The sequence below is a fragment of the Ambystoma mexicanum genome, chromosome 1q (assembly GCF_040938575.1).
Source record: "Ambystoma mexicanum isolate Mex_15411 chromosome 1q, UKY_AmexF1_1, whole genome shotgun sequence".
NCBI lineage: Eukaryota > Metazoa > Chordata > Amphibia > Caudata > Ambystomatidae > Ambystoma > Ambystoma mexicanum.
Genome location: NC_090922.1, coordinates 1,117,414,920 through 1,117,439,775, shown reverse-complemented (window position 1 = coordinate 1,117,439,775; position 24,856 = coordinate 1,117,414,920). Strand labels below are relative to the sequence as shown.

The window sequence follows — 24,856 nt, the reverse complement described above, 5'->3', positions numbered from 1 at the left end:
GGGTGGAGCCGACGAAGAACTGCAGATCGACGAGGAACCGGACACCACGCCGCTGCACCGCTCCCGTCATAACCGATGCCAGCACCGACGGACAAGTCAGATGACCTTTTGATGGCACTGCACACCCTGTGCACTGAGATAAGGACCAGGTTTCCCCTTACCTCCAGTGGACGATGGACCGTCGGGGAGTCCTCCACTCAAGGGGAGGCGAGTCCATCCTCCCTCACCCTTCCATCCTTCACCTCCATCCCCCCACCGAGGGATGAGACGGAGATGGCAACAACGGGGACAGACGACCGTGATGACGCAACGGATCTCCCATCACCCCCTCCCGGGTCTTCCCCTCCTGACAAAATTGGCTCCTTTCACACCATGATTGCCCTCGAAGAGCAGAAGGAGGAGGGGTTCCTCTACCAACGACGGGAGGCCAAGAGGAAGACCCTCCTCTCAGTCCTATTGGTGGACGACATCTGGGACGAAGGACTGTCCCTTCTGAAGAATCCGTCCACGGCCCCGGCGAAGAGACCGTATGAGAAGTAGTACCGGGTCCCAGACTCCGCACCCATGTGCCTCAGGGAGCAGCCGTCCCCGGATTCGGTGGTCTCCGCAGCGGCCAAGAAGAAATCGGGAGGGGCGACGGCATCAACTTCCACTTCTCTGTCGGACGGCGAGTGACAGAAGCAGGATGCCATGGAATGGGTCATCTCGTCGGCAGCGACGACCATCAAGGCGGCCAATGCTCTCGCTATCGTGGCCCGCTACGACAGGGAGCTTTGGTTTAAGATAGCTCCCCTCCTGGACTCCATCCCAGATGACAAGAGGGCGGAAGCCCTTGAACTCCTGCAGGAGGGCGAGGTGGTGTCAGACCACGCCATCACGGTGACCATGGACATCGCTGACACCGGTTTTCACCAGATGGGCAACAGCGTTTGCCTTTGCCGGCGTGGTTGGCTCAGGGCCACCGACTTCCGTCAGGACCTGCAGTCCAGGGTACTGGACATGCCCTTCGACGGGAACAACCTGTTCGGCAAGGCAGTGGACGAGTCAGTGCAGGCCATCAAGGCGGACACTGAGACGGCCCGGGCTTTGGGCACTCTCCATCAGCGACGGCCATCCTTTCGGACCTCAGGAGGCAAGTCTCAAGGTGCCTCCAAAGGATTCTGCGGCAGCTCCTCGTCGTACCGCCAGGCAGCGCGCTCTTCGTTGCAGGACGCCTACAGAGGCTGCAACAAGACCGGTGGACACCGTCGTCGTCGCCAAGGGGGCCAAGGTGGCAAGGCCTCAGCGAAGCAAGACTGAACCGGCCGTGACGTCGGGTGCCCACCCGAGCACCCTGGTGGGAGGCCGGCTGGCGAACTTCGGCGTGTGGAAGTCCATCTCCACCGACCGTTGGGTGCTGGATGCCCTGGCCCACAGGCACACTCTGGAGTTACAAAGGAAGTGTCCCCACTTTCCACCGGTGGCCAGGAAGGAAAACCACATTCCACAACTGCTTCTGGAGGTACGAGCAATGCTGAAGAAGGGCGTGACAGATTTCGTCCCAAAGAGGCTCCGGGGCTCCAGAGTATACTTGCGGTACTTCCTCGTCCGAAAGAAGACCGGCAGCCGGCGGCCCATTCTAGACCTCTGCCGACCTCAACAAATTCATAAAATCCCAGAGGTTCCGGATGGTCACCCTTCAGTACGTACTGGGACAACTGGAGGAAGGCAACTGGACTTGGAGGATGCCTGCTTCCACATCCCCTTACACAAAGGACATCGAAAGTTTCTACGCTTCGTGGCCCAAGGGCGGCACTATCAGTTCAAGGCACTGCCCTTCGGTTTGAAGTCGGCGCCAAGGGTCTTCACCAAGTGCCTGGCACCGGTGGCAATGCGCTACGTCTGCAGTGGATCCACGTCTACCCCTATCTGGACGATGGGCTCATCCGAGCGAAGTCAAGAGAACTCACCGTCGACCACACCGCGAGGACTGTCCGCCTGCTCACAGAACTGGGGTTCTCGATAAACTCTGCGAAGTCCTGTTTGGTGCTGTCACAGGACGCCCTGTTCCTGGGAGCCAGACTCAACACGGTGGCACGGCTGGCGGCACCGTCTGAGGAGAGGATGAAAGCCATCCTGGGCAAGTCACAGCGGCTGTTGACGACGGAAGTTGCCAGGGTGAGGTCCATCAAGTCCCTGCTCAGCATGATGTCATCATGCATCTACCTCGTGCGGCTATGCATATTGCGGATGCGGCTGCTGTAGGAGTTCCTCGATGTCGTTGGATACAAGTGACGGGAAGCTTCGAAGACAAGATCTCCCTCAACGAGACTTTCCGTCAAGCGATCCGGTGGTGGGGCACCCACGTGCATCTCGCGGCGGGCATGGACTTCCAGACCCCAGCGCATCAGGAAACGGTGACGATGGACGCCTCCCTGGATGGATGGAGTGCGTATACCGGAGATCTCCACGCAAGAGGCCCTTGGCTCCCGGAGGAGTGTTCTCTGCACATCAATGTCCTGGAGCTCTGGGCCGTGTTCTGGGCCCTCAGGTCCTTCCTCCCGTCCCTCAAGGGCAAATTGGTACAGGTCTTCACCGACAACACCACCACGATGTTCTACATGCGGTAGCAGGGGGCACCAGATCCCCAGCTCTATCCAAGGAAGCGCAGGACCTGTGGCACTGGGCCGTCGCCCAGGGGATGTTCCTGGTACCTTTCCACCTGGCAGGAGTAAAGAACACTGTCACCGACTCACTCAGCAGGGCGCTGTGCGCTTGCCACGAGTGGGAGTTTAGGCAGGATCAATTGGATCTCCTATTCCGACGATGGGGCAATCCCCAGATAGATCTGTTCGCAACAGCGACGAACACCAAGTGCCGGAGGTTCGCCAGCAGGTTTCCCCAGCCGGGGAGCATGGGCGATGCATTCTCCTTCCCCTGGCATGGCCTGTTCCTCTATGCGTTCCCACCATTGCCATTGCTTCTGTGACTCATCAGTCAACTCAGATGGTCCCGGTGCAGGATGATCCTCGTCGCACCAGCGTGGCCAAGGCAGATATGGTTCCCGGACCTCCTGGACATGTCAGCGGTCCCCCCCCCCCCCACCAGTCAAGCTACCGACGGGTGCGGATCTTCTCGCCAGGGAAGGAGTCGCGATCCTGCATCACGACCCAGGATCGCTGAACCTGCAGGCCTGGCTCCTGCAGCACTAGAGTTCGGGGAAGCTACGATATCCCGGCAGACTGCAAGGAGGTACTTGCCAAGGCCAGGGCGTCCTCGACTCTTAAGTGCTATGGACATAAATGGAAGAGGTTCTCTGTCTGGTGCCTTGCACAGAGGATCAACCCTCTACGGATTACGGCCACCAAATGCTGCCGTACTTGCTGTCTCTGGCCAAGGCGGGGCTGGCACATGCATCCATCAAAATTCATCTGGCGGCTATCTCCCGCTACACCAGAACTCCGGGGCGGTTGTCACTGTGGTCTCACTGCCTGGTGAAGTTTTTCATGAAAGGACTGTTCCGCTCGTTCCCGCCGGTGAAGGCTCCGGCCCCGGCATGGAAGCTCAATGTGGTGCTGTCCAGGCTCATGAGCCCTCCATTCAAGCTTTTGCATTTAGCGCCACTGAAGTTCCTATCGTGGAAGACAGTGTTTCTTGTGGCAATCACCTCTGCACGAAGAGTGGGAGAGATCCAGGCCCTCTCTTGTAAGCCTCCATATCTGACATTCCACGAGACGAGGGTAGTGCTGAGGACGCACCTCTCCTTCATGCCCAAGGTGCCGCCGGGACTTCCATCTCAACAAGACCTTGGTGTTACCTGTTTTCTTCCTGTCGCCTTCGTCGCCGGCTGAGAGGACTTTGCACTCGCTGGATGTAGCTAGAGCGCTGAAGTTCTACCGGGACCGCACGAGTAAAGAGTTTTCGGAAGACATCACAGCTGTTTGTGAACTTTGGCACTGTGAATCAAGGGAAGGCCCTCTCGAAGGCTTCCATTTCCAGATGGCTCTCCGGCTGCATCATGCACTGTCACTGGTTGGCAAACTGACCGTTGCCCGGCCGTCCGAGAACCCATTCAACCAGAGTGATCGCTGCTACTACGGCGTTCCTGTCTGGTGGGCCCCTACTGGACATCTGCGGGGCTGCTGGAGGTTGGTTGGACCACGTGGAAGTCCGAACGCCGGATCTTAGGCGCGGAACCCACAGCCGTAGACGATTCCCCCGTAGTCTTCGTCGAAGATGTTCTTGATGGGCGAAGTGACTTAACGGGGAATAAACCGACAATTCGGTAAGATAAACAATGTCTCATGAAGAGCTCCGCTATAGGGCGACCAGTTATCTGGGCGGAAAAAACAATCTGAGGGACCTTGGCGCGTGACAATGACAGACAAGACCAGTTTCTATTAGGGCTGTTGCCCAAGATTGCAGAGTGGGGGAAAGGCCAGATCTTGGTAGGGTGAGTTTTCAATGGTGTAATGGACACCTCGATGGATAAAACCCTCCCAGCCACCTCCAATGACAGCACTTACAGACTTTCCCTAGCCCGATTCCTCAGAGAATTACATCTGATCGAAACCTGGCGGTTCTTCCGCCCCCAGGACAAAGCCTGTGCCCATTATTCTGCTGCACATAGAGGCTTCTCGCGTATCGACATGGTATTAGTTTCAGATACCATGATCCCACAGGTTACAGGGATAGATATAGGGGTGCGCTGCTTAACCAACCATGCGCCGGTCTCCCTGATGGCAGAAGTACTTACTCCTCTGCCGAAAGCCTGAAGGCCTTGGCGGCTAAATGAGATAATCTTAAAAGATTTGGCGCTGAGAGCGGAAATGAAACAAACCCTGAACAATTATTTCCAAGAAAACACCACACAAGGGGTCGACTGGGGAACCATTTGGGACGCTAGTAAAGCGGTGGTAAGGGGCGAGCTCATCGCACATACGGCACATTATGTCCAGAGGAAAGAGAGGATGAGACGGGAACTGGAAGCTGAAATAAGGGACGCAGAGTCACTCTGAGAATAAAGGGTCACAGAGGGCATGGCAGGCACTCAAAAAAGCCTAGGCGGCCCTAGAAGCACACCTAGCAGACGAGTCTGCTCAACTCCTCCTACGAACCAAACCGTCATTCTATACACACAGGGATAAGGCCAATCGGTTTCTTGCAGCTAAGTTAAGAAAGCAGAAAAATAGGAACTGCATCACTCAGCTTAGACCCCACAATGGCAGCCTGCTGAGGGGTGGGGGGGGGGATGAGGGAAATAATGCACTCACACTACAGGCAAAATCTGAATGGGGATGGATTAGACCGGGAGGCGCAAGAAGCATTCCTGAGACAGGTGGAGCTGCCACAGATTAGAGGCGGATAGGCAAATAAGTGGGAAGGGTATTAGGTGCTCTGAAAGGACATAAATCCCCTGGCCCGGACGGGTTCTGTAACGCATACTACAAAACGTTCAGGACCGTTCTGATAGGCCCCTTAGCAAAATTGTTCAATTATGTAAGGGATTCAGGGCGGGCATCTCGGGATATGGGCCCAGCCACTACGGTTCTCTTGCTAAAGCCAGACAGGGACCCATCAGACTGCGCGAGCTATCGCCCCATCTCATTAATGAAAGGGGACGCAAAAATGTATTCCACGATTCTGGCCCAGAGATTGGCATGCGTTCTCCCCAAAATTATCCACCCGGATCAGGTGGGCTTTGTGAAGGGGTGCCACACTGATAACATCCGTAGGGCCATAAACGGCATCGAATGGGTGTGAAGGACTGGACAGCGGTTCTCAGTGCCTTTGACAGCCTAAATTGGGAGTATGTACGACTGACCCTTGAGAAATTTGGGTGCGGTCCAGTTTTCACTCTAATTATCCTAGCCAACTACGGGAACCCTACCACGCGGCTAATGGTTAATGTCCCAACTCACAGACAGCATACCGATTAGTAAAGGGACAAGGCAAGGGTGCCCATTGTCGCCACTGATTTTTGCTATGGCCATGGAACCCTTGGTGCAGAAAGCCCGCAATGATCAGGAAATTCGAGGGGTGGAGGTGGGAACCAAGGGACCCCAAAAAATCGCGCTTTATGCGGATGATGTCTTGATGTTCTTGAAAGATACAACCTACTCACTCCCTGCAACCATTAATCTGTTTGACAACTTCGCCAAGGTCTCCGGGTTCCACATTAATTACCCCAAATCCAAGGCCCTCAATATTACTGAAGACCCAGACTGAATGTCTGAATGGGAAAGCTGCTATGCACTGAAATGGGAACAGAAATCTACAAGATATCTGGGGATACACTTGGCATCTGATTATAGGAGGCTATATGGGGCAAATATCCCAGAATTATTGAAAACGTTGACTGCAGACCTCAGGCGCTGGGACATGCAGGAGTTATCCTGGCTTGCTCGTATTACGGCAGTGAAGATGTCCCTTCTCCCTAGGTTCCTGTACGTTTTGGGGGCGCTCCCGATACGTATCCCGACCCCAGCGATTAGAAACCTACAAAAGGAAGTAAAGTCTTTGATATGGAATAAGAAAAAGCCCAGGGTTCCTAGGAAGGTTTTGTATCGACCACAGATACTAGGGGACTGGGGGGGTACCAAGACTCTGCAGGTACTTATGTGCAGTACAAGTGGCACCGATACTGCAATGGGCGCCTAAAGAAAACCAAAATAGGTGGACAACGGTGGAGAGGGAGGCAACTAAGGTCCCTCTCGAAAACCTGGGATTCCTGCCAGTTAAGCATAGAGGTAATGGAGGAACACTGCTGGAAGGCGCTGCGGGGAAAGAGGATAATAGGAGGAGGCCCACTTGCGCCAGTGGCACGTAACCCAGACTTCACGCCAGGATTGCAACCTGGCTTTTGGACACACTGGGTAGGAGGGCAACCCTTGACACTGGAGGACTTGTACGTGGAGGGAACACCCTTGACATTTGAAGGATGCAAGGACAAATTCCAAATCCCAGAGGGGGAACCCTTTTGCTACACTCAAGTCAGACATTGGATTACAAATACTAAAACGAAGGAAGGGGCTATCCGGGATCCTGTAGGTCTAGAACTTACCATAATGGAGGGGACGCCAGAGAAAGGGGTGTCAAGACTCTATAAACTGATGAGTGGAGCTGATAAGTGGAGCTGACCCCGAGGAGAGCCTACCGCATATACAGAAATGGGAGCAGGATGTGGGGGAGTCGGTACCCAGGGAGGTATGGAGTCAAATATGGTGACGGGCCACAAAGTTCCAAGTGTGCCTTAACTAGAGAGGCGGCGTACAAAATGCACCGGAGGTGGTACATGACTCTTCAGCGGTTGCATTCCATTAACCCGGAACACCCCCCAACATGCTGGAGAGGCTGCAGGCAAGTAGGAGACGTAATCCATATGTGGTGGGCCTGGCCAGTGGCGGAGACTTATTGGAAGGAAATCCTAAACCACATCAAAGAGGTGGTGGGCGTACAACTCCCCCTTGATCCAATGGTAATCCTGCTGGGAAAAGCGGCTGAGGGATGCTAAGCGAGCACTGGGTATAGAACGGCCCTCATCACCCATATGCTGAACTCGGCTACAGTTAACCTGGCACAAAAAAAGTGACCCAATATTTGAAGAGAGGAGTTCATACCAATAAGAACTTTTCTGAGAAAGGGTCTGTGACCCAATACTGGAAAAGCATTATTTCGTGGATGAAAGAAAGAGTGAGTAGAGAACAGAAAAGCCCTGGCAGGATAGTGAAACAGGAAAACACCATGAAAGGATATGAAGCCGTAACAGGAGGATAAACCAGGCACTGTGCGAGTTTGGGACCCGCACCCAAGAAACATAATTGTTATGTACTGGCAGGAGAGTAAACCAGGCACTGCGCGAGCCTAGGACCCACACCCAAGAAACAGAATTGTGATATCCTGGCAGGAGAATAAACCAGGAAAAGCAAGAGAAGTAAATCTGGAATAGTGAGAACGAAACAAAAAGGGAAGACCCATGCTCCTTTTAATGATCAGTAATAAAGCCGCAATACCCTGGCAGGAGAGTACGTCGGGGGTAAAAAGAGGAATATTCTAAGGAAAGAATCATAGCCCTTTAAGGTTAATTGAGATATGGAGTGAGATAAACTGAAGATTGAAGAGAACAGTCTGTTTAAAAGAGACTCAAGGGAAGGCGTATGTCCCCTGGAATAGCCCTGTACTATATTAATATATTGGATGGTGAAAAACAGAAGGAACAAAGGGAAAGAGTTATTTTCCTTAAAGCTGTGAAGCATAATAAGTGGAGAAACGCAAGGGAAAAGTCGTCCCCTTGAAACTGTGAAGTGAAATAAAGTATAAAGAAAGAGACGCAAGGGGCGAGCCCTTTGAAACAGTTTAACTTTATTTTACCTTTTTTCCAGGAGTACCAGACAGACAGCGAAAGACCAGAAGAAACCTAAGGGAAGGGAGGAGCCCTTCCTCTTGTGCAACTTTAATTCCTGTTTGTTTTCAGTGCCTTAGACCTTTATGTTTTGAACTCTGAAAGCTATGAGTGCATAGCTTACCGAAATCCCCTTGTATACATTGTTTTAAATTTAGCTTCTAAGGGTCCGTTTAGGGTTTTTGGACACGGGATAGAGGAAGCTCTATGGTTTAACATCCTGACAGACGTTCATTAGTTTTGTTGATTCAGAGAAACCCCTCATAGACATTATTTCAGCAATAAAGGTCCCATTTCATACTGAAACTTGTTACTATGTCAGAGTCTTACTCTTGATCCCTTACAATACTTAGCTTATAGCTCAGTCTTGTGGGACAACTTTTCCTTTCCAAATTAAGATTGATTTTTATTCTTCACAGAATCTTGATTCTTCCAAGAGGGTTAACTCTAGAACAGCACAGAGACCCCACAGAGAGGTAAGGAAAGCAGTGGTCATTCTCCAGCTGTATCCCCTAAATTCCCCCCCATCCCCTGTTTCTAAACTCCCTGATTCTTTCCCTTCTACAGCTCCTGTGTTCTCTGTTAAGGATCCAAAAGGAATGTGTCCAGTAGCACTCCCTCCTCGGGCAGGGTGGGTCCCACCACGCTGTACCTCACCTGTTGGTGACGCTTTCCTCTGGGTTTGGAGACCATGTCTTCCAGTGCTCCTGAGACACTCTCTGCCGTCTGTGAGTGCCAACGCTGCCACTGACAGTGTTCGCAGGGATATTGCCCACTGACATGTTTTTTTTTCCAACAAATATCTTTTTTTTGGTTGCGCACATCAATCCAGAAAGCAAAAGTAGATCTTACATATGACAGGTTTAGGCATAATTACAGACCAGGTTTATGGCACTACACAAAGTCACATAACCTCACAAAGCTGGTCTCTTTCCCATTGCCTCCTCCCCCACGCCAACCCTCAAGCGGCTTCAAGAGCTTTGCAGGAACAGTCTTGCCAGTTTAGGTTTATATGTCACTGCTGGGAACGCCGATCGTAGCCCAGGAACAGAACCCAAATGTCCATAGATTGGTATAGACAACCTTCTTTGGCCGCCATGATTTTATCCCCCAAAAAAATATCCCATACTTCAACCCACTAAAGAGGCAATGACGGGCCATCAAGAGATTTCCAACATCTAGCTATTGTAATCGGAACCACCGACAAAAGCTGAGACATTAGTTTAGCAGTTCTCCCAGACTTTGGATAAACCTCTACCACTGGTGCGCCCAAAAGAAGGACCTCAGGGCTCATTGGGAGTTTGGTGTGGGTAACCGCTTCTATTATGGAAACTACCTCTTCCCAGAAAGAGTTGATGAGCGGGCAATGCCACCACATATGAAGATAAGATCCCTGTGCTCCACACTTCCGCCAACATAAGGACTCCTGTGTTGTTTGGAAATGGTTTAACTGTATTGGGGAGTAGTACCAGCGCAACATGAGTTTCAAGGCACATTCATTATTAGTAACACGTCAAGAGGACGTATAGTTCCTAGCCCACACTGGCATGTTTTTAAGGAGTACAGTACATGGTCCAGTTCAAATAAAATCACAGATTATTAGCAGGAAGAAATGTTGATAAAACGAACCAGGACACTCATACCAGGTAATTCAAGAGTCAGGGTAGAAGCCTCCTGGAACTTCTGGTGCCAAAGCATCAGCCAGGCATAGTACACCTCACAAGTTGGAACAGGAAGGAAATGGGGTGAGTGTAGAGGCCTCATGCAAGTTCAGCAACAAGGAGTTAAAGGGTTGTATCCACATAATGATATGGCATTAATAACACGCCTATACAAGTGTTTCAAGGCGCAACGAGGCACAGAGGGGAACAAAGGGAGGACAGACACCGATCCTACTAGGCCAGGTGTCATTCAGATCGCGCAAGTGCGTAGGAAGGGGCAGGAACAGTGCAGTACATGAGAATAGATAATAACAATAAGAAAAGTAACAGCCAGCATGTGGCAAGTACATAGGTAAGTACAGACATCAGGTGTCAAGTGCTGGTAGGGGGACTGTAGGGATACAGAAACAGTCCCCAAGTGCAGGGGTTGCCAGGTAGGCAATACAGGTGTGTGCCGCTGACGGTGAGGGACCTTGGCCCGAGATCAGAGGGTGTCCAGGTAGCCAGTGCAGTTCCGGTTACACCCAGGAGGTCAGCAGAGGAGATGAGGAGAAAAAGCAGAAGCAAAGAGAAAGGTTTTGAGGTGCTTCCGGAACCGGAGATGGTTCTCACATTTAAGGGAGGCAGGGAGGCTGTTCCAGAGGGAGGCACCAGCCAAAGAAAGATCTACCACCAACCCGTTGCTTGGAGAAGCGACCGACCCTGAGAGAGTTGGAGGTGGATGAGCGAAGAGCTCGAGAAGGAAGATATTTAGGAAGAGAGTTGAAGGTATTGAGGCCCCAGTCCCCAGAAGGCCTTGTGGACAATGCAGAGGGTTTTGAACTTAATCCTCGCAGCCACTGGAAGCCAGTGCAGAGATTTCAGTCCTGAAGAGATACGATCCCTGGGCTTGAGGCCAAAGGATAAGTCTCGCAGTCCTGTTCTGGATAAGGTGCAGAGGGCAGAGAGTAGAAGCAGGCAGATTTAGAAAGAGGCTGTTGCAATAGTCAAGCCTAGAGAGGACCAGAGCTCTCGAGACAGTGAGCTTCTGGGGGAAGTAGAGGAAAGGAAGAATACCTCTGAGGAGGTGCAGTTGGTAGTGTGACTTCTTAGAGACGTCAGAGATGTGAGGAGAGAAGGAGAGTGTGGAGCCGAAGAGGACCCTGAGGTTTTTATCTCTCTGAATAGCTCAAAGTGTGCTGTGCTTGCAGCACATTTACTCAGAACATTTTCATTAGCATGGACATCCTGATGGATGTAATTTTAGGCAATGCTGGAACGGCTAACTTGGAGTACTGAACTTACAATTGTTGCAGCGTTTGCTCTCAAGTGGAAGTAATGCATCTTTATTCACACAACTTTAAAATTACTTCATGGATAAATAGCTCATTTTAGGCACACACTTTTTGAAAGTTGAAATTCTTGGTGAATTCACAGCTGCAAGCATTATCTAGCATGTCTAGGAAAGTTAACAAATGTATTCAACTATATTGCATTTTGTTTGTGCTATTTTATAAAGAAATACTAAACTTTAGAGGTCCAGCCTTGCTGTCTTTACCAGTATATGTATATCCAGTGTTGGTTATAAATCCAAGATACACATACTGGCTGAGAATATGCGCATGTTGAGGGTAAATACATAGCACTCAACCTGTCCGTTTTACGTGGGGCTTCTGATGTTAAAATTCTGGCCAAACATTAAACTTACAGTGAAAAGTATTAAACTGAACATTTTGGATGTTCATACTAGCAATTTGATCATGGAAAAAAAGGTCTGACCCTCCAAATTGATGGCACTTAAAAGCAGATTTGGAGAAACTAATAAACCACTCAGGGTGAGGGGAGATGAAAGCGTACAGGGGTTGGAACATTGAGGACTCTGATGACACTTTGCCTGCAGTGCACTTGCGCTCGAAAAGGCCATATATGTTCCAGCCAAACTGCACTGGCCTGCAGACTTCGGACTTGCTCCCTGGCTGTCCCCGCCCACCTCATTGGACAGCCTGAGATTATGCTAGTGGACATAATGGGCAGACTTGGCAGTGTAAAATTTGTGCAATGTGCAGTTGTATGTGCGTAAGTCTGTTTTGGGCAGTCCAGCAATAGCTGTGCTTACCACCCCATTTTCTTCACCTGGCCCTTCCACTCAACACAAGTAAGTCTAGTCATGAGTGACGAGACACAGTGCAGAAAACGAGCAAGTTTGCAAAGTGCACCATCTGTACCTGCCCCACTGCCTAGCCAGACCACAGTAACTTTTAAGAGCTGTTAACTTGGTCAGAGGGTCACATGAAAGAGGACCTGTCCAAATGCATGGATCTACAGGCTGCATGGATCTATACCTGATGTTGTATATGTTCTTTGCAAGTGAATCTTGCATGGTCACTGCCTGTGCTGGGCAAGTTGTCTGTTGGGGAACTTGCCCTTGCTCTGACCCTGCTGTACCAGTAGTAGTTTAGGAGGAAAACCTGCTCTGGTCCTGCACATCCTGTACCAGTGTGTGAGGAAAGCTTGTACTGATCCTGTTTTGCCATAAATCTACCAATTTGAGTGACGTGTGCACAGACCCTTACAATCTGTTGCTCTGTCAATGTTGTACTTGTGCATATTTTTGAGGGAAACTTGCACTAGCCCAGGCATGTTGTTCCAGTGCATGTTTGCATTTAACTTAGTGACCCTCCCTTTGTTCTACCTATTTGTGAGGAAAGCTTACAGTGATCCTGCACATATTGTATATGTTTGTGAGGAAAGCTTGCCTGGTCCGACCCATGCTGGCCATATACTCATTTGTTAGGAAAACATGTAATAGACCTGTCCGTGTTGTAGTTATTCCCACTTGTGAGGATAACATGCACAGGCCGATCCACTCTATACCTGTACTTGTTTGAGGGACGCTTACATTGACTTTTCATTTTGAGGCAACTTCCACTTGAACATGCTGAACTGTTTGTGAGAGAGGTTTGCTCTTGTTGTATAAATGCAGTATTTGTTTGAGATGAAATCTTGTACTAGCCCTGTACATGTGGTATGTAGTCTATACAAACACTCCTATATGGGAGTACCAGAAACGCTCAAAACACTCCTGCCTTACATGTACCACCCTTGTTCTATTATCACAGCTATGTTCAGACCACCACCGTTGATATTTTTATTCAAGCTTGTAACAAAACATTTCTTGGGTCTGTTTCAGTCTCGAAACAATAGACAAATACCTACACATACCATTCATACACATATTTCTACACCTTCAACAGCGGTTAGTAAGTGAGGCATTATTGTGCTGTTGACACCCAGTCTCAACATTTTTAGCTAGGCACCTCGAATGAGCCCATTGGACATGTTGGATGTCTTTCACATCAAATTCTATAACCTCAAGAAGAACTGTTAACACGTTGTTCCTCATCATTTACTACTCTTAGTACAGTCTTCTTGTTGTGTTTGCTCTCCCACTCGCCCCACCCTGGGGTGGTGCTTGTGCATACACCTACTAAACACAGTGGTGACTTAATTCCCACCCAGTACAATGTCCACATGGTATTTGTCGACACACCATAGGTTTTCACCCTCTTTAGTTCTTCAGTAGCTGTGTGATTTCTTAAATACAGCATCCCCTCTTTTTTTTGCAGCTAAACTCCCTGCAGAGAAAACAACAAAGGTTGTGTACATATCCTTCGGTCCTGTCACTGACACCACTCTTGGAGCAAATACCTTTTTAATTGCTTGTGACTTCAGTGCAGATTACTTTTCTCCACTTTCATTTTGCTTAAAGTCACAAACCGGGTTGTTCTGCAACAAAAACTCTTTAGTGTTAACTCTAATGTCATGTTTCAATATATATCTACTACTTACATACATGCCAACCATCTCTGATTTAGGGGGGAGACTATTTTTCACGTTCTCCTGCCTAAAATAGTACTTTCCCCAATGCATTCCTATGGGGAAATTGTTCCCTCCTGATTTCTCTGGAGAAATCTCCCTCCCAGAAATTGCCTCTGAATGTTGGCATGTATGTACTTAAACCAAAACAAATGTTTTTTCTCAAACAGCCTTTAGGCCCCACTTCCTGTTAACTCTGTCACAAACACAAGTCTCCTCTTATAGTTATTTGAGTAATGGCTGCAGGCATCTCTTTATCTTGCGTGCTGGACATATACTTTTTCTTCCTCCCCTTTTAGGTAACATGGAAAACTTCAATTATAATTCTATATCGTGGTTTGGAGCGTGACTAGCCTGCTAAATGCCAAGTGTCTCATTCACTCAGCTTTTACCAAATAGCCGATCCTGTCTGGCTGACCGTGTCGGTACCAGTCTGCCTATTAGCTTGCTCGCGCTGGACTGATTCCAGCAGTGTCCTCGCTGCGGCTTGACGTCCAAATCACCTAGACAATGGTATGCCTGGGCTGAAGTGCTTTCTACACTCCCGAGGCTTGTGATGGTGGCCATCTTGGAAGAGTATAAACCCAATTACTCCCACTGAGTTGGATGGACATCTCGCTCGCTGTCACTACATACATGCCCTACTGCAGCTAGTGAGCCACAGAGCTTCAAAAGTAAATCTTCCCCGGCCCTATGTTAAATTTGGTAAAATGTTGTGGAACTAGCCCATGTGAATCTGCTTATAGAAGCAATTGAATATGGCTTCATACATGCTCACGGTGCGGCATGCCATACTAAAGATGAGATGCCTCCAGCTCCATCTGGCGTCCTGCTGGGACTAGGAAACTCGGGCATAGTCGGACATGCTGCCCATTCCCATTGGCCTTCTTCCAGATCTGCACTAGTGGTTCCTTGACAGCAATGTGGCTGTGAGAGTCCCATTCTCTCAGCCAGAGCCAACCCTGCTGGTGACTACACACCCTCCCCCCCCTTCCTGTGCTGGGGAGCAAGTCTGGACGGTTACTTGATACACAGCTTATGGTCCAGGGCGCAGGCCTCCCTGCATATCAATCCCTCGGAACTCAGAGCAGTGGGTCTGGTCAGGACCAACAACTCAATGACAATTTTCTACTTGAACAAGCGGGGGGACCCCCCCCCGACCTCCTGCATAGAAGCAGTGTCCATCTGGGAGTGGGTGTTCTCGGAAGGGATCTGGATCTCGACTCTCAATCTCCCGGGGGACAGCAATGCAGAGGTGGACAAGTGCAGCCGCTTGAAGTACAACACCTATGAAGGGAATTAAACATCAGCTCCTTGTTACTTCTCTTGAAGATGTGGGGCTTTCCGGATAATAATAATAATCTGGACTTCACCTCAGAATTCCAAATGCCCCCTCTTTGCTTTAAGTGCGGGTTGGACCGGGGGTCTCTGGGGGACGCGTTCCATCTTTGCTGGCATGGCTGCAGGTGCTATGCATTACCTCCTCCGTTGCTCCAACTGACCCTCTGCAAATGTCATGCCTCGGTGGGCTGCAGCCTTATCCTGATCGCCTGCACTGGCCTTCAAGGGTGTGTGTCTCAGACCTCCTCCAGCTCCGGTCCTAGGAGCTGGTCCCTATTCCGATCTCCAGCAGGGGCTTGCTCACCCAGCAACACGGGGGGTGGAAGACCCCGACCCGGTCAAGCTGGCACTCTCAGCCTGGCTTCTCATCGGCTAAAACGTCATCATTCAGTGCTTTCTCAGAGTAACTCGGAGATCATGCAGGAGGCGGTCCACTCGCTCGCACTACAGGAGTAAGTGGACCAGATTTCGCCACTGGGCATTTGGAGAGGGTATTGGCCCCCTCTCTTGTTCCTTGGATGACTTGCTGTCTTTTGCTGCACACCTGGCTCTGTTTGGCCTCCAGGTGGATACTTGCCGCACTTACTTGGCGGCCATCGAGGCGTACAAAAACTCTCCAGCTCAGACTTTCTCAGCGGCTAACCCGGTGTTGAAGGCACACCTCAAGGGCTTGTGCGGACTGCTCCCACCTGTGCATAGGCCCCATTTGGTCTGGGACCTAGATGTGGTTCTTGCCGCCTTACAGCGCCACCCCTTCGAACCCATGGTGCCTGTCGACATTTACGCCCAAGGCGGTCCTGCTGATGGCTTTCACCTCGGCGCGTAGATTTAGCGAGCTGCATGCACTGTAGTCATGTGAAACCTTTACCGTGTTCCACAACAAGGTAATATTGCGCAGTCATCCAAACTTCTTGCCCAGGGTGGACTCACCATTCCACTTAAACCAGGAAATCTGCTTGCCCATGTTCTTCCCGAATCCACAATCCAAGGCGGAGAGGGTTCTGCACTCTCTGGATCTGCAGGGAGAGTCATCAAGTTCAACCTCTAAAGTTCTTTCTAAAGAAGCACTGTTTGTCGAGTTCAGAGGTACGGCTTTCATGCCTGCAAGGCCATCTCTCACAAGCTTATGCGGCCTTGGGAAAGACAGTGTCAGCAGGGATCCACACTCACGCGGTCAGGGCCAAAGCTATCACGGTCACCTTTCAGAGGCAAGCATCTTGGGAAGTTCTTAGTAAGGCGACTACCTGGGCCACTCCGTCCGCTTTCTGTAAACACTATTGACTGGATACCAGTTCCAGGCGGGGTGCCGAGTTTGTTCAGGTGGTTCTGAGGAACCTTTGTGCTCCTTCCTAAGTATGAGGCATGGGGTTACAGCTCCACCCAGTTGTCTTGTTTCGGTGGAATCGCCCACAAGGATGGAGGAAAGAGGACCGGACCTATGAGTAATTAAAGTTACTCACTGTAGTGACTAGAGTACTCAGTCCTTAGTCCCCTTTCCTTTATACGACCCACGCACTTGTATGCCAGTGGCTAAAATTGTTAGTGCAGCCAGGTTTGCAAACGTCCATATGTCAAAAGGGGACTGAGGTGAGGCTGCTGAGGGCAGGGCCATGGGGGCGTTCACATGACCAGCGCCGAGCCTCGGCGCTATACTAAATTTAAAGGGGTAGCTCACATTTTTGCTGGCAAAGGTTCCGGTACCACCCACAATTGTGGAGGAAAGGGGACAAAGGACTATGAATACTCTAGTCACTACGTGAGTAACTTTTATTTATTACATCGTAGCAGATTTACAACTACAATTAAGCCATTAGCTCTAAGAAGATTATGAAAAAACACTTGCAGGCACTTCGCGGGAATGCCCATAGCAATTAGCCTGGCCATGGTCTGTCAATGGTTGGGAAAATAACCAAACAGAACCTAAAAGCTTTGTGTCCCTCACATGACATTTCTCCCCATCTGTACTCTAATGCAGTTTTCAGCTTATAGGTGACAATACAGCCACTTAATAGCCCAAAATTATTCAGATAACTCCATTTTGGGTAGAGAAGATAAGAAATGCGTTTTAATAGGAGAACAGAATAAAACAAAAGTAGCGGAAGACCGAATGAGTAGTGAGAAAGAACAAGTGAGAATTTTGCATAGGAAGTTTTGGAAACTACAAGAAGAAACTAGGTTTTGGAATGTGAAGTGCGAGATGGGACATAAACAGAAAGTAAATGGCATAAATGGGGGTGAAGCCATACATGCATTTGAAAAGGATGGAGAGGAAATAAGAGGAGATGAGACTCAAATGGAGGCCAAGAGATTGAAAGGAGTGACTGGGAAAGTGAAGTACAGGGTGAGTGACCGAAGAGAGTGCGAATGGCAGAGTTAAAAATAGTATGGAGGCTACTGGCCCAACTGGGGGTCACACGAGACCTCGGCTCCATCGTACTCACCATGCAAGGTGAACCGACGGAAGGAAAGACATAGGAGGACATGCTGATCCTCAAGCCCACGTACATGACACAATGGGAAATAGACCTGGGACACCCGATCGAAGATCGCACCTGGATAGACATCTGGACAAGAAGCTACTCCTCGTCAAGTGTCACAAATAGAGAATGTGCCCTTAAGCTGCTCCTCTGCTGGTACTACCCCCCGGTGCATCTCCATCACATCCAGGATTTGCTAGTCCCACAGTACTTAACAATGGACTTCCTGTGACCTATAGAGAAGAGGAAGGAGGGCAACTGGGACAAGGGGGAAGACGAGCATGCAAATAAGGGAGAAGGGAATACGCTCCTCAGCTGCTGTTACATCGGATCACCAAATAACATTATACCTGTGATACTGTGTTGATTCCCATGTATGCAACCGAACCAAAATAACATTGGTTTAAAAGAAAATAGTATGGAGACAAGAGCAGAGATGAGGAGTATCTTAGTAGAATACAAAAAGAAATTGGCTTTACGAATATTATAAAGTTGATGGCAACATGAACCAGTAACAGAACTATGAAGGGTATAATAAAATGAGGGCTCTAATACACGACCTAGATTGTGAGCAGAGGGGGGAAAAGGGAAGGAGAGAGAGGAAAGGAAGGAGCATAGTCAGAAAAGTGGGGGAATTTATCAGACGTGGCCAGAAATGGCTTGCCTCCGGCCGTGTCGGCCCGCCTTCTAGGGCACCGACACCACAGATCCACTTGCAAAATTGTAAGCGGCACCCGACTACATGAAGTGCAGTCGGCTCACAATGCCCCACCAAGCATGGGTGAGCGTGGAGTGGAGCGCCTGCACTCCACAGTGGCACGAGGGGCAGAGGGTGCTGACATGCACCCGTCCCCACCTTCCCTTGGCTGCAATCAGCAGCACCTCTTCTCTTGGCTCAGGGTTTCTCTTCCTCCATGCTCCTGGAGACTTGCACCACGACTCCTGGGGTGTTGGAGGCTGCGACAATGCTGGGGACTGCTTTTCCTAGCATTCATGCTCTTCGTGTGGCCCGGCAACCCTTATGAGTGGGGCTCTTTTCTCTCTGGAAGTTGTTCCACGAGGTGGTGACGTGATCTTGACCATGTGGGACCTTCCACAAGCTGAACAATTTGCCTCCACTATGAATGCAAAGAGTGGCTGCACTGCTCCAGAGAATGCCCTTTTCTTGGGGATGTTGTAGTGGACTGCTTTTTCTGTCTAGGGTTTTTCTTCCCTCCTGTGCCATGCATCCATTCGTGTCAAGGCTACAGAGATTCAGGAACAGAATGATCCTTGTCTCTCCAGATTTGGCCGACCAGCCTCATGTTTCCATTTGTAAATTGGCGGGAGAACTGTTGCAGGCTTGTAAAAGGATTATGCATCCAAACATTGAACATGATCTAAACCTTAATGTCTGGGTCTTGAAAGGGTGAGGTTTCAAAAGGGATATTTGTCAAACTGCTCTTAACCTAATTTGACAGTTCTACCAGTCTTTGGCCTCAGCGCATGGAGTAAGTATTTTAAGAAACTAGGGTCCTGATGCTTATATGGTTTTTCTTGTATATAATGAACATTGAATCACTGATACTGTAATTGTAGTCGTCATTTCTCCAGCATGGGGTCTGGCATGGATTCACATGCTCATGAATATTCCCCGTCGTCAGGCTGGGAATCCTCGGTAAAGAAAAAACCAGTATCAGTTTCGTTTCTGATCTGTCTTTCGTAGTAATAACCAATCACTGGTCTCTGCGTCATACTGACCACAGCCAATGACTGCCCTCTACCTAAGCACCGCCTCCGGCAGCCATCTTCAGATTTTTACCGCACGTTCATGTGTTGGGATCCTCGTGCTATTGCTCTCGAGAGTTAGTGCTATTTTTTCACGTTTTTTTCTCAAAAACTTTGTTTTTCGGTCAAAAGAGCCTCAAGCTCCACCGACTCACCAGCCGATCAACGGGGACCTGTTTCGGATTCGTCTGCGCCCCTCAAGGGTGAAGATTTCGTCGAGCTACGTTTTTGGAGGACTCCAGAAGTTTCTCAGGCCCGGCCATGGCCCAGGAGAAGGGAAGCTCGACGCCCGGAAAGCTGTTCAGGGTCTGCCCTGGATGCCAGCTGCAGAACGTCTTCAAGGAGGACAAACACTCTTTTTGTCTTTACTGCCTACATGAGGACAAGACGCACGTGGAGAAGGACTGCGTTTTGCGGCAACATGTCGGAGCGGACCATGAAGGACCGCCATCAACGTCTCGCCAACTGGCTAGAAGGGAAGAGCCCGTCCGGCGAGAAGAAAAGGAAGAAATCCGAGCGGTCTTCTAAGACCTTTGAGGACGCCCCGGCGACGGGGGTCCAACATAAGGCCAAGCACCGTGAGTCCGCTGGCACCGGGAGCGCCGAACGGTCGGGCTCTACGGGCGCCAGGCAGGGCGCACCCTCCCCGGCACCATCAACCACGAGCCAACGCTCTGGGTCGGGTAAGAGGAAGGCCGAGCACCCGGCGAAGCTCCTGGAGAGGCCCCGGTCGAGCTCGAAGGCGGAGGGGGAGCGAGGCAGTGTCCCCCCCCCTCAAGGATAAGGCGGTGAGCGCACCTAAGGTGGTGAAGGCCTTAATCCATCCGGCCAAGCCCTCTATCGAAACTGTCGCGGCGGCCCTGGCTCAGCCTGTGGAGGCTACGCCAGTGGTGGCGACCTCGGGGCTCAGTCTCCCTGCCACCTCGGAGGGAGTCCTCTTTTGTGCCCATCGATAGGACCCCCGTGAAATCCCCCGTGGGGAAGAAAAAGGGGGGGCAGGGCGTCGTCGTAGATTCGGCCTCAACCTCGGAGGAGGAACTGGTCGAGGTCTTAAGCCATGACCTCGGCGTGGAAGAAGACCGGCCCGTCGGGATGGATCCCGACGCAGGTGACGACGACATCGTCGAGGGTACCGATGGGGCTCCTGATCGCCCGTCGGATTTCCCTCTGCCAGCGCCGCGAGACAACTCGGCGGCCATTTTGTTGGCTATACAGTCCTTATGCTCTGAGATAAGGACGAGACTACCGTTGCCGACGGAACCTCTCCCGTCGGGGGACCCAGAACCGGGACCTTCTGGTGTTCCCCCTACCAAGAAAAGAAGGATCCACCCTCCACCTCCTTTTCAGCCGTCGCGCCCCTTCCAGCCCTCCTCCCCGTCCACCCGAGGGGATGATACGGGGACTGACACGGCAGTGACGGGTACGGACTACGAGGTATACGACGAGGATGTACCGTCGTCGCCTCCCACCAGGGCTTCTCCGCCCGACGAGATTGGATCGTTCCACTCAATGATCGCCAGGGCATCCAAGCTTTTCCAACTCTGCCCTGAGGAGAAGAAGAAGGAATGTTTCCTTTATCAGCGGCGCGAGGCCAAGAGGAAGACGGTCCTCGCGGTGCCTCTATTGGACGACATTTGGGATGAGGGCCTCACCCTCCTCAAGAACCCGTCCACAACGCCAGCTAGAAGAGACCGGTACGAGAAAAAGTACCGGGTCCCGGACACGGCCCCCCTGTGCCTCCGGGCGCAGCCTACTCCGGACTCCGTCGTCTCCGCGGTGGCCAGGAAAAAAGCGGGGGGGGTGCGGCCTCCACATCGACTTCCCCACCGGACGGCGAGGGAAAGAAATTGGACGCTATGGGACGCAGAGTCATCTCGTCTGCAGCGACGATGATTAAACGCCTTGGCTATCGTGGCCCGATACGACAGGGAGCTCGGGTACAAACTGGCTCCCCTGCTGTACTTCTTGCCGGACGACAAGAGGGCAGAGGCCCTGGAGATCCTGCAGGAAGGTGAGATGGCTTCGGACCACGCCATTACCGTTGCGACGGACATCGCCGACACTGGGTTCCGCCAGTTGGGCAACGGCCTTTGCCTTAGGCGGCGTGGATGGCTCAAGGCTACGGACTTCCGTCAAGACGTTCAGACCAGAGTCCTGGACATGCCCTTCGATGGGAACAACCTTTTTGGGAAGACGGTGGACGATTCCCTTCAGGCCATTAAAGCGGACACCGAGACGGCCCGGGCCCTTGGAGTTCTGCAACAGCGACGGACGCCCTTTCGGAGCAGCGGAGGCAAGGGTGCCTCCAAAGGTTCCGGCGGCGGTTTCTCCTCCTACCGTCAAGCGGCCCGCTCGTCATCTCAGGAGGCCTACAGAGGACGAGGCAAGCCTGGCGGACCCCGCCGTCGTCGCCAAGGACAAGGCGCTAAAGCCTCGTCGAAGCAGGATTGAACCGGCCGGGGGGTCGGGCCCCCACCGAAGCACCCCGGTGGGAGGCCGGCTGGCGAGCTTCGTCAGCGTGTGGGAGTCCATCTCCACCGATCGTTGGGTGCTGGACGCCTTGGCCCGGGGCCACGCGCTCGAGTTTCAAAGAAAGTGTCCGCGCGTCCCCCCCGTGGCCAGGAAAGAACTTCACGTCCCTCAACTTCTCCTGGAGGTGAAGGCGATGCTCAAGAAGGGCGCCATCGAACTCGTCCCAAAGAGGCTTCGGGGCTCCGGAGTCTACTCGAGATACTTCCTCGTGAAGAAGACGGGGGGATGGCGCCCCATCCTGGACCTGCGACGTCTGAACAAGTTCATCAAGACGCAAAAGTTCCGGATGGTCACCCTCCAGCACGTCCTGGGTCAGCTGGAGGAAGGAGACTTCCTGTCGTCGTTGGTTTTGGAGGATGCCTACTTCCATATTCCCATCTTGAAGGGGCACCGAAAATTCCTCAGGTTTGTGGTCCAAGGGCGGCATTACCAGTTCAAAGCCCTCCCCTTCGGTCTACGGTCGGCACCCAGGGTGTTCACCAAGTGTCTCGCACCGGTGGCGGCTCAGCTCCGCCGCAAAGGGATCCACGTCTACCCCTACCTGGACGACTGGCTCATCCGGGCCAAGACAAGGGAGCTCGCCGTGGTTCACACGGCAAGGACCGTCCAACCTCTCACGGACCTGGGATTCTCCGCGAACTACGCCAAATCCCACCTGGTACCCACGCAAGACACTCTGTTTCTGGGAGCGAGGCTCAACACAGTGTCCCTTCTGGCCTCCCCGTCGGAGGAGAGGACCAGGACCATCCTGGGCAAGGTGCAGCGGATGTTGGTGGCCGACGCGGCCAGGGTGAGGTCCATCGAGTCCCTCCTCGGAATGATGTCTTCCTGCATCTACCTCATTCCCATGTGCAGGCTCCGGATGCGCCCGTTGCAGGAGTTCCTGGACGCGCGCTGGATCCAAACGACGGGCAGCTTCGAGGAAAGGATCACACTCGACGAGAGTTTCTGACGAGCGATCCGGTGGTGGGGCACCCGCGCGCATCTGACGGCGGGCATGGACTTCCAGACCCCAGCCCACCAGGAGACAGTGACCACGGATGCCTCCCTGGAAGGGTGGGGAGCGCACACCGAAAATCTGCACGCAAGGGGCCTTTGGCTCCCGACGGAGAAATCCTTACATAGCAACGTCCTGGAGCTCCGTGCAGTGTTTTGGGCCCTCAGGTCCTTCCTTCCGTCCCTCAAGGGCAAGGTGGTGAGGATCTTCACCGACAACACCACCACCATGTTTTACATCAGAAAACAGGGCGGAACCAGGTCCCCAGCACTGTCCAAGGAGGCGCAGGACTTGTGGCATTGGGCAGTCGCCCAAGGGATATTTCTGGTGCCGTTTCATCTGGCAGGGATAAGAAACACCATCGCCGACTCACTCAGCAGGGAGCTGCGCTCGTGCCACGAGTGGGAACTACGGCAGGATCTAGTGGATCGCCTCTTCCGACGGTGGGGCACACCCCAGATCGACCTGTTTTCGACGGCGACGAACTCCAAGTGCCGGAGGTTCGCCAGCAGGTTTCCCCAGGCGAGGAGCATGGGCGATGCTTTCTCGTTCCCCTGGGAGGGCCTGTTCCTCTACGCGTTCCCTCCTTTGCCACTGCTAATCCGGCTCGTCAACCAGCTCAAGAGGTCACGGTGCAGGATGATCCTCGTCGCACCTGCGTGGCCGAGGCAGATATGGTTCCCGGACCTTCTGGACTTCTCAGCGTCCCCGCCAATCAAGCTGCCGGTGGACGCGGATCTGCTCTCCAGGGAAGGAGGCGCCATCCTCCACCACGACCCGAAATCGCTGAACTTGCAGGCCTGGCTCCTGCAGCGCTAGAGTTTGGAGGATACGACATACCGGCCGACTGCAGAGAGGTTCTTGCAAAGGCCAGGGTGTCTTCGACTCTTAAATGCTACGGACACAAATGGAAGAGGTTCTCTGTCTGGTGCCACGCACAGAAGATTAACCCTCTACGGATTACGGCTCCCCAAGTTCTGCCGTACCTGCTGACGCTAGCTAAAGCTGGACTGGCACACGCGTCCATCAAGATTCATCTTGCTGCGATCTCCCGATACACCAGAACCACGGGACGGACGTCCTTGTGGTCTCATCGTCTGGTGAAAGAGTTCATGAAGGGACTGTTCAGATCGTTCCCGCTGGTGAAGGCTCCGGCCCCGGCGTGGGAGCTCAACGTGGTGCTGACCAAGCTCATGGGACCTCCGTTCGAGCCTCTGCACTCGGCCCCGTTGAAGTTTCTGTCGTTGAAAACAGCGTTTCTTGTGGCCATCACCTCCGCACGACGGGTGGGAGAGATCCAGGCCCTTTCCTGCAAGGCCCCGTACTTGACTTTTCACGACACGAGGGTAGTGCTCAGGACGCACCCCTCCTTCATGCCCAAGGTACCGTCGGACTTCCATCTCAACGAACCCTTGGTGTTGCCTGTATTCTTCCCGTCGCCTTCGTCGCCGGCTGAGAGGACTTTGCACTCGCTGGATGTGGCTAGAGCGCTGAAGTTCTACGTGGACCGCACAAAGTGTTTTCGGAAGACGTCACAACTCTTTGTGAACTTTGGACCTGTCAATCAGGGGAAGGCTCTCTCGAAGGCTTCCATTTCCAGATGGCTCTCCGGCTGTATCATGTACTGTCATCGGTTGGCAAACCGACCGCTGCCCGGCCGTCCGAGAGCCCATTCCACCAGAGCGATCGCAGCTACCACGGCGTTCCTTTCTGGTGTGCCCCTGCTGGACATATGCAGGGCTGCTACGTGGAGGTCGACGCACACCTTCACGAAGTTCTACTGCGTCGATCGGGATTCCAGGGAGGAGTCCAGGGTCGGCCAAGCAGTGCTGCGCAACCTGTTCGC

General features: G+C 52.1%; 1 protein-coding gene across 6 annotated transcripts in view; it reads left to right on the top strand.

The window, feature by feature from the left end:
• GPSM2 (G protein signaling modulator 2) overlaps nucleotides 1–24,856 on the top strand; it is an 822,550-nt gene that overhangs the window by 696,509 nt on the left and 101,185 nt on the right. For 5 of the 6 annotated variants that reach the window (XM_069641857.1, XM_069641854.1, XM_069641858.1 and 2 more), the window contains one exon: nucleotides 8,800–8,856. The exons of the other annotated variant lie outside the window; for it this stretch is intronic. In XM_069641857.1, coding sequence (XP_069497958.1) covers nucleotides 8,800–8,856 — 57 coding nt within the window. The remainder of the gene's footprint in view (nucleotides 1–8,799; nucleotides 8,857–24,856) is intronic. 6 annotated transcript variants of the gene reach the window in all.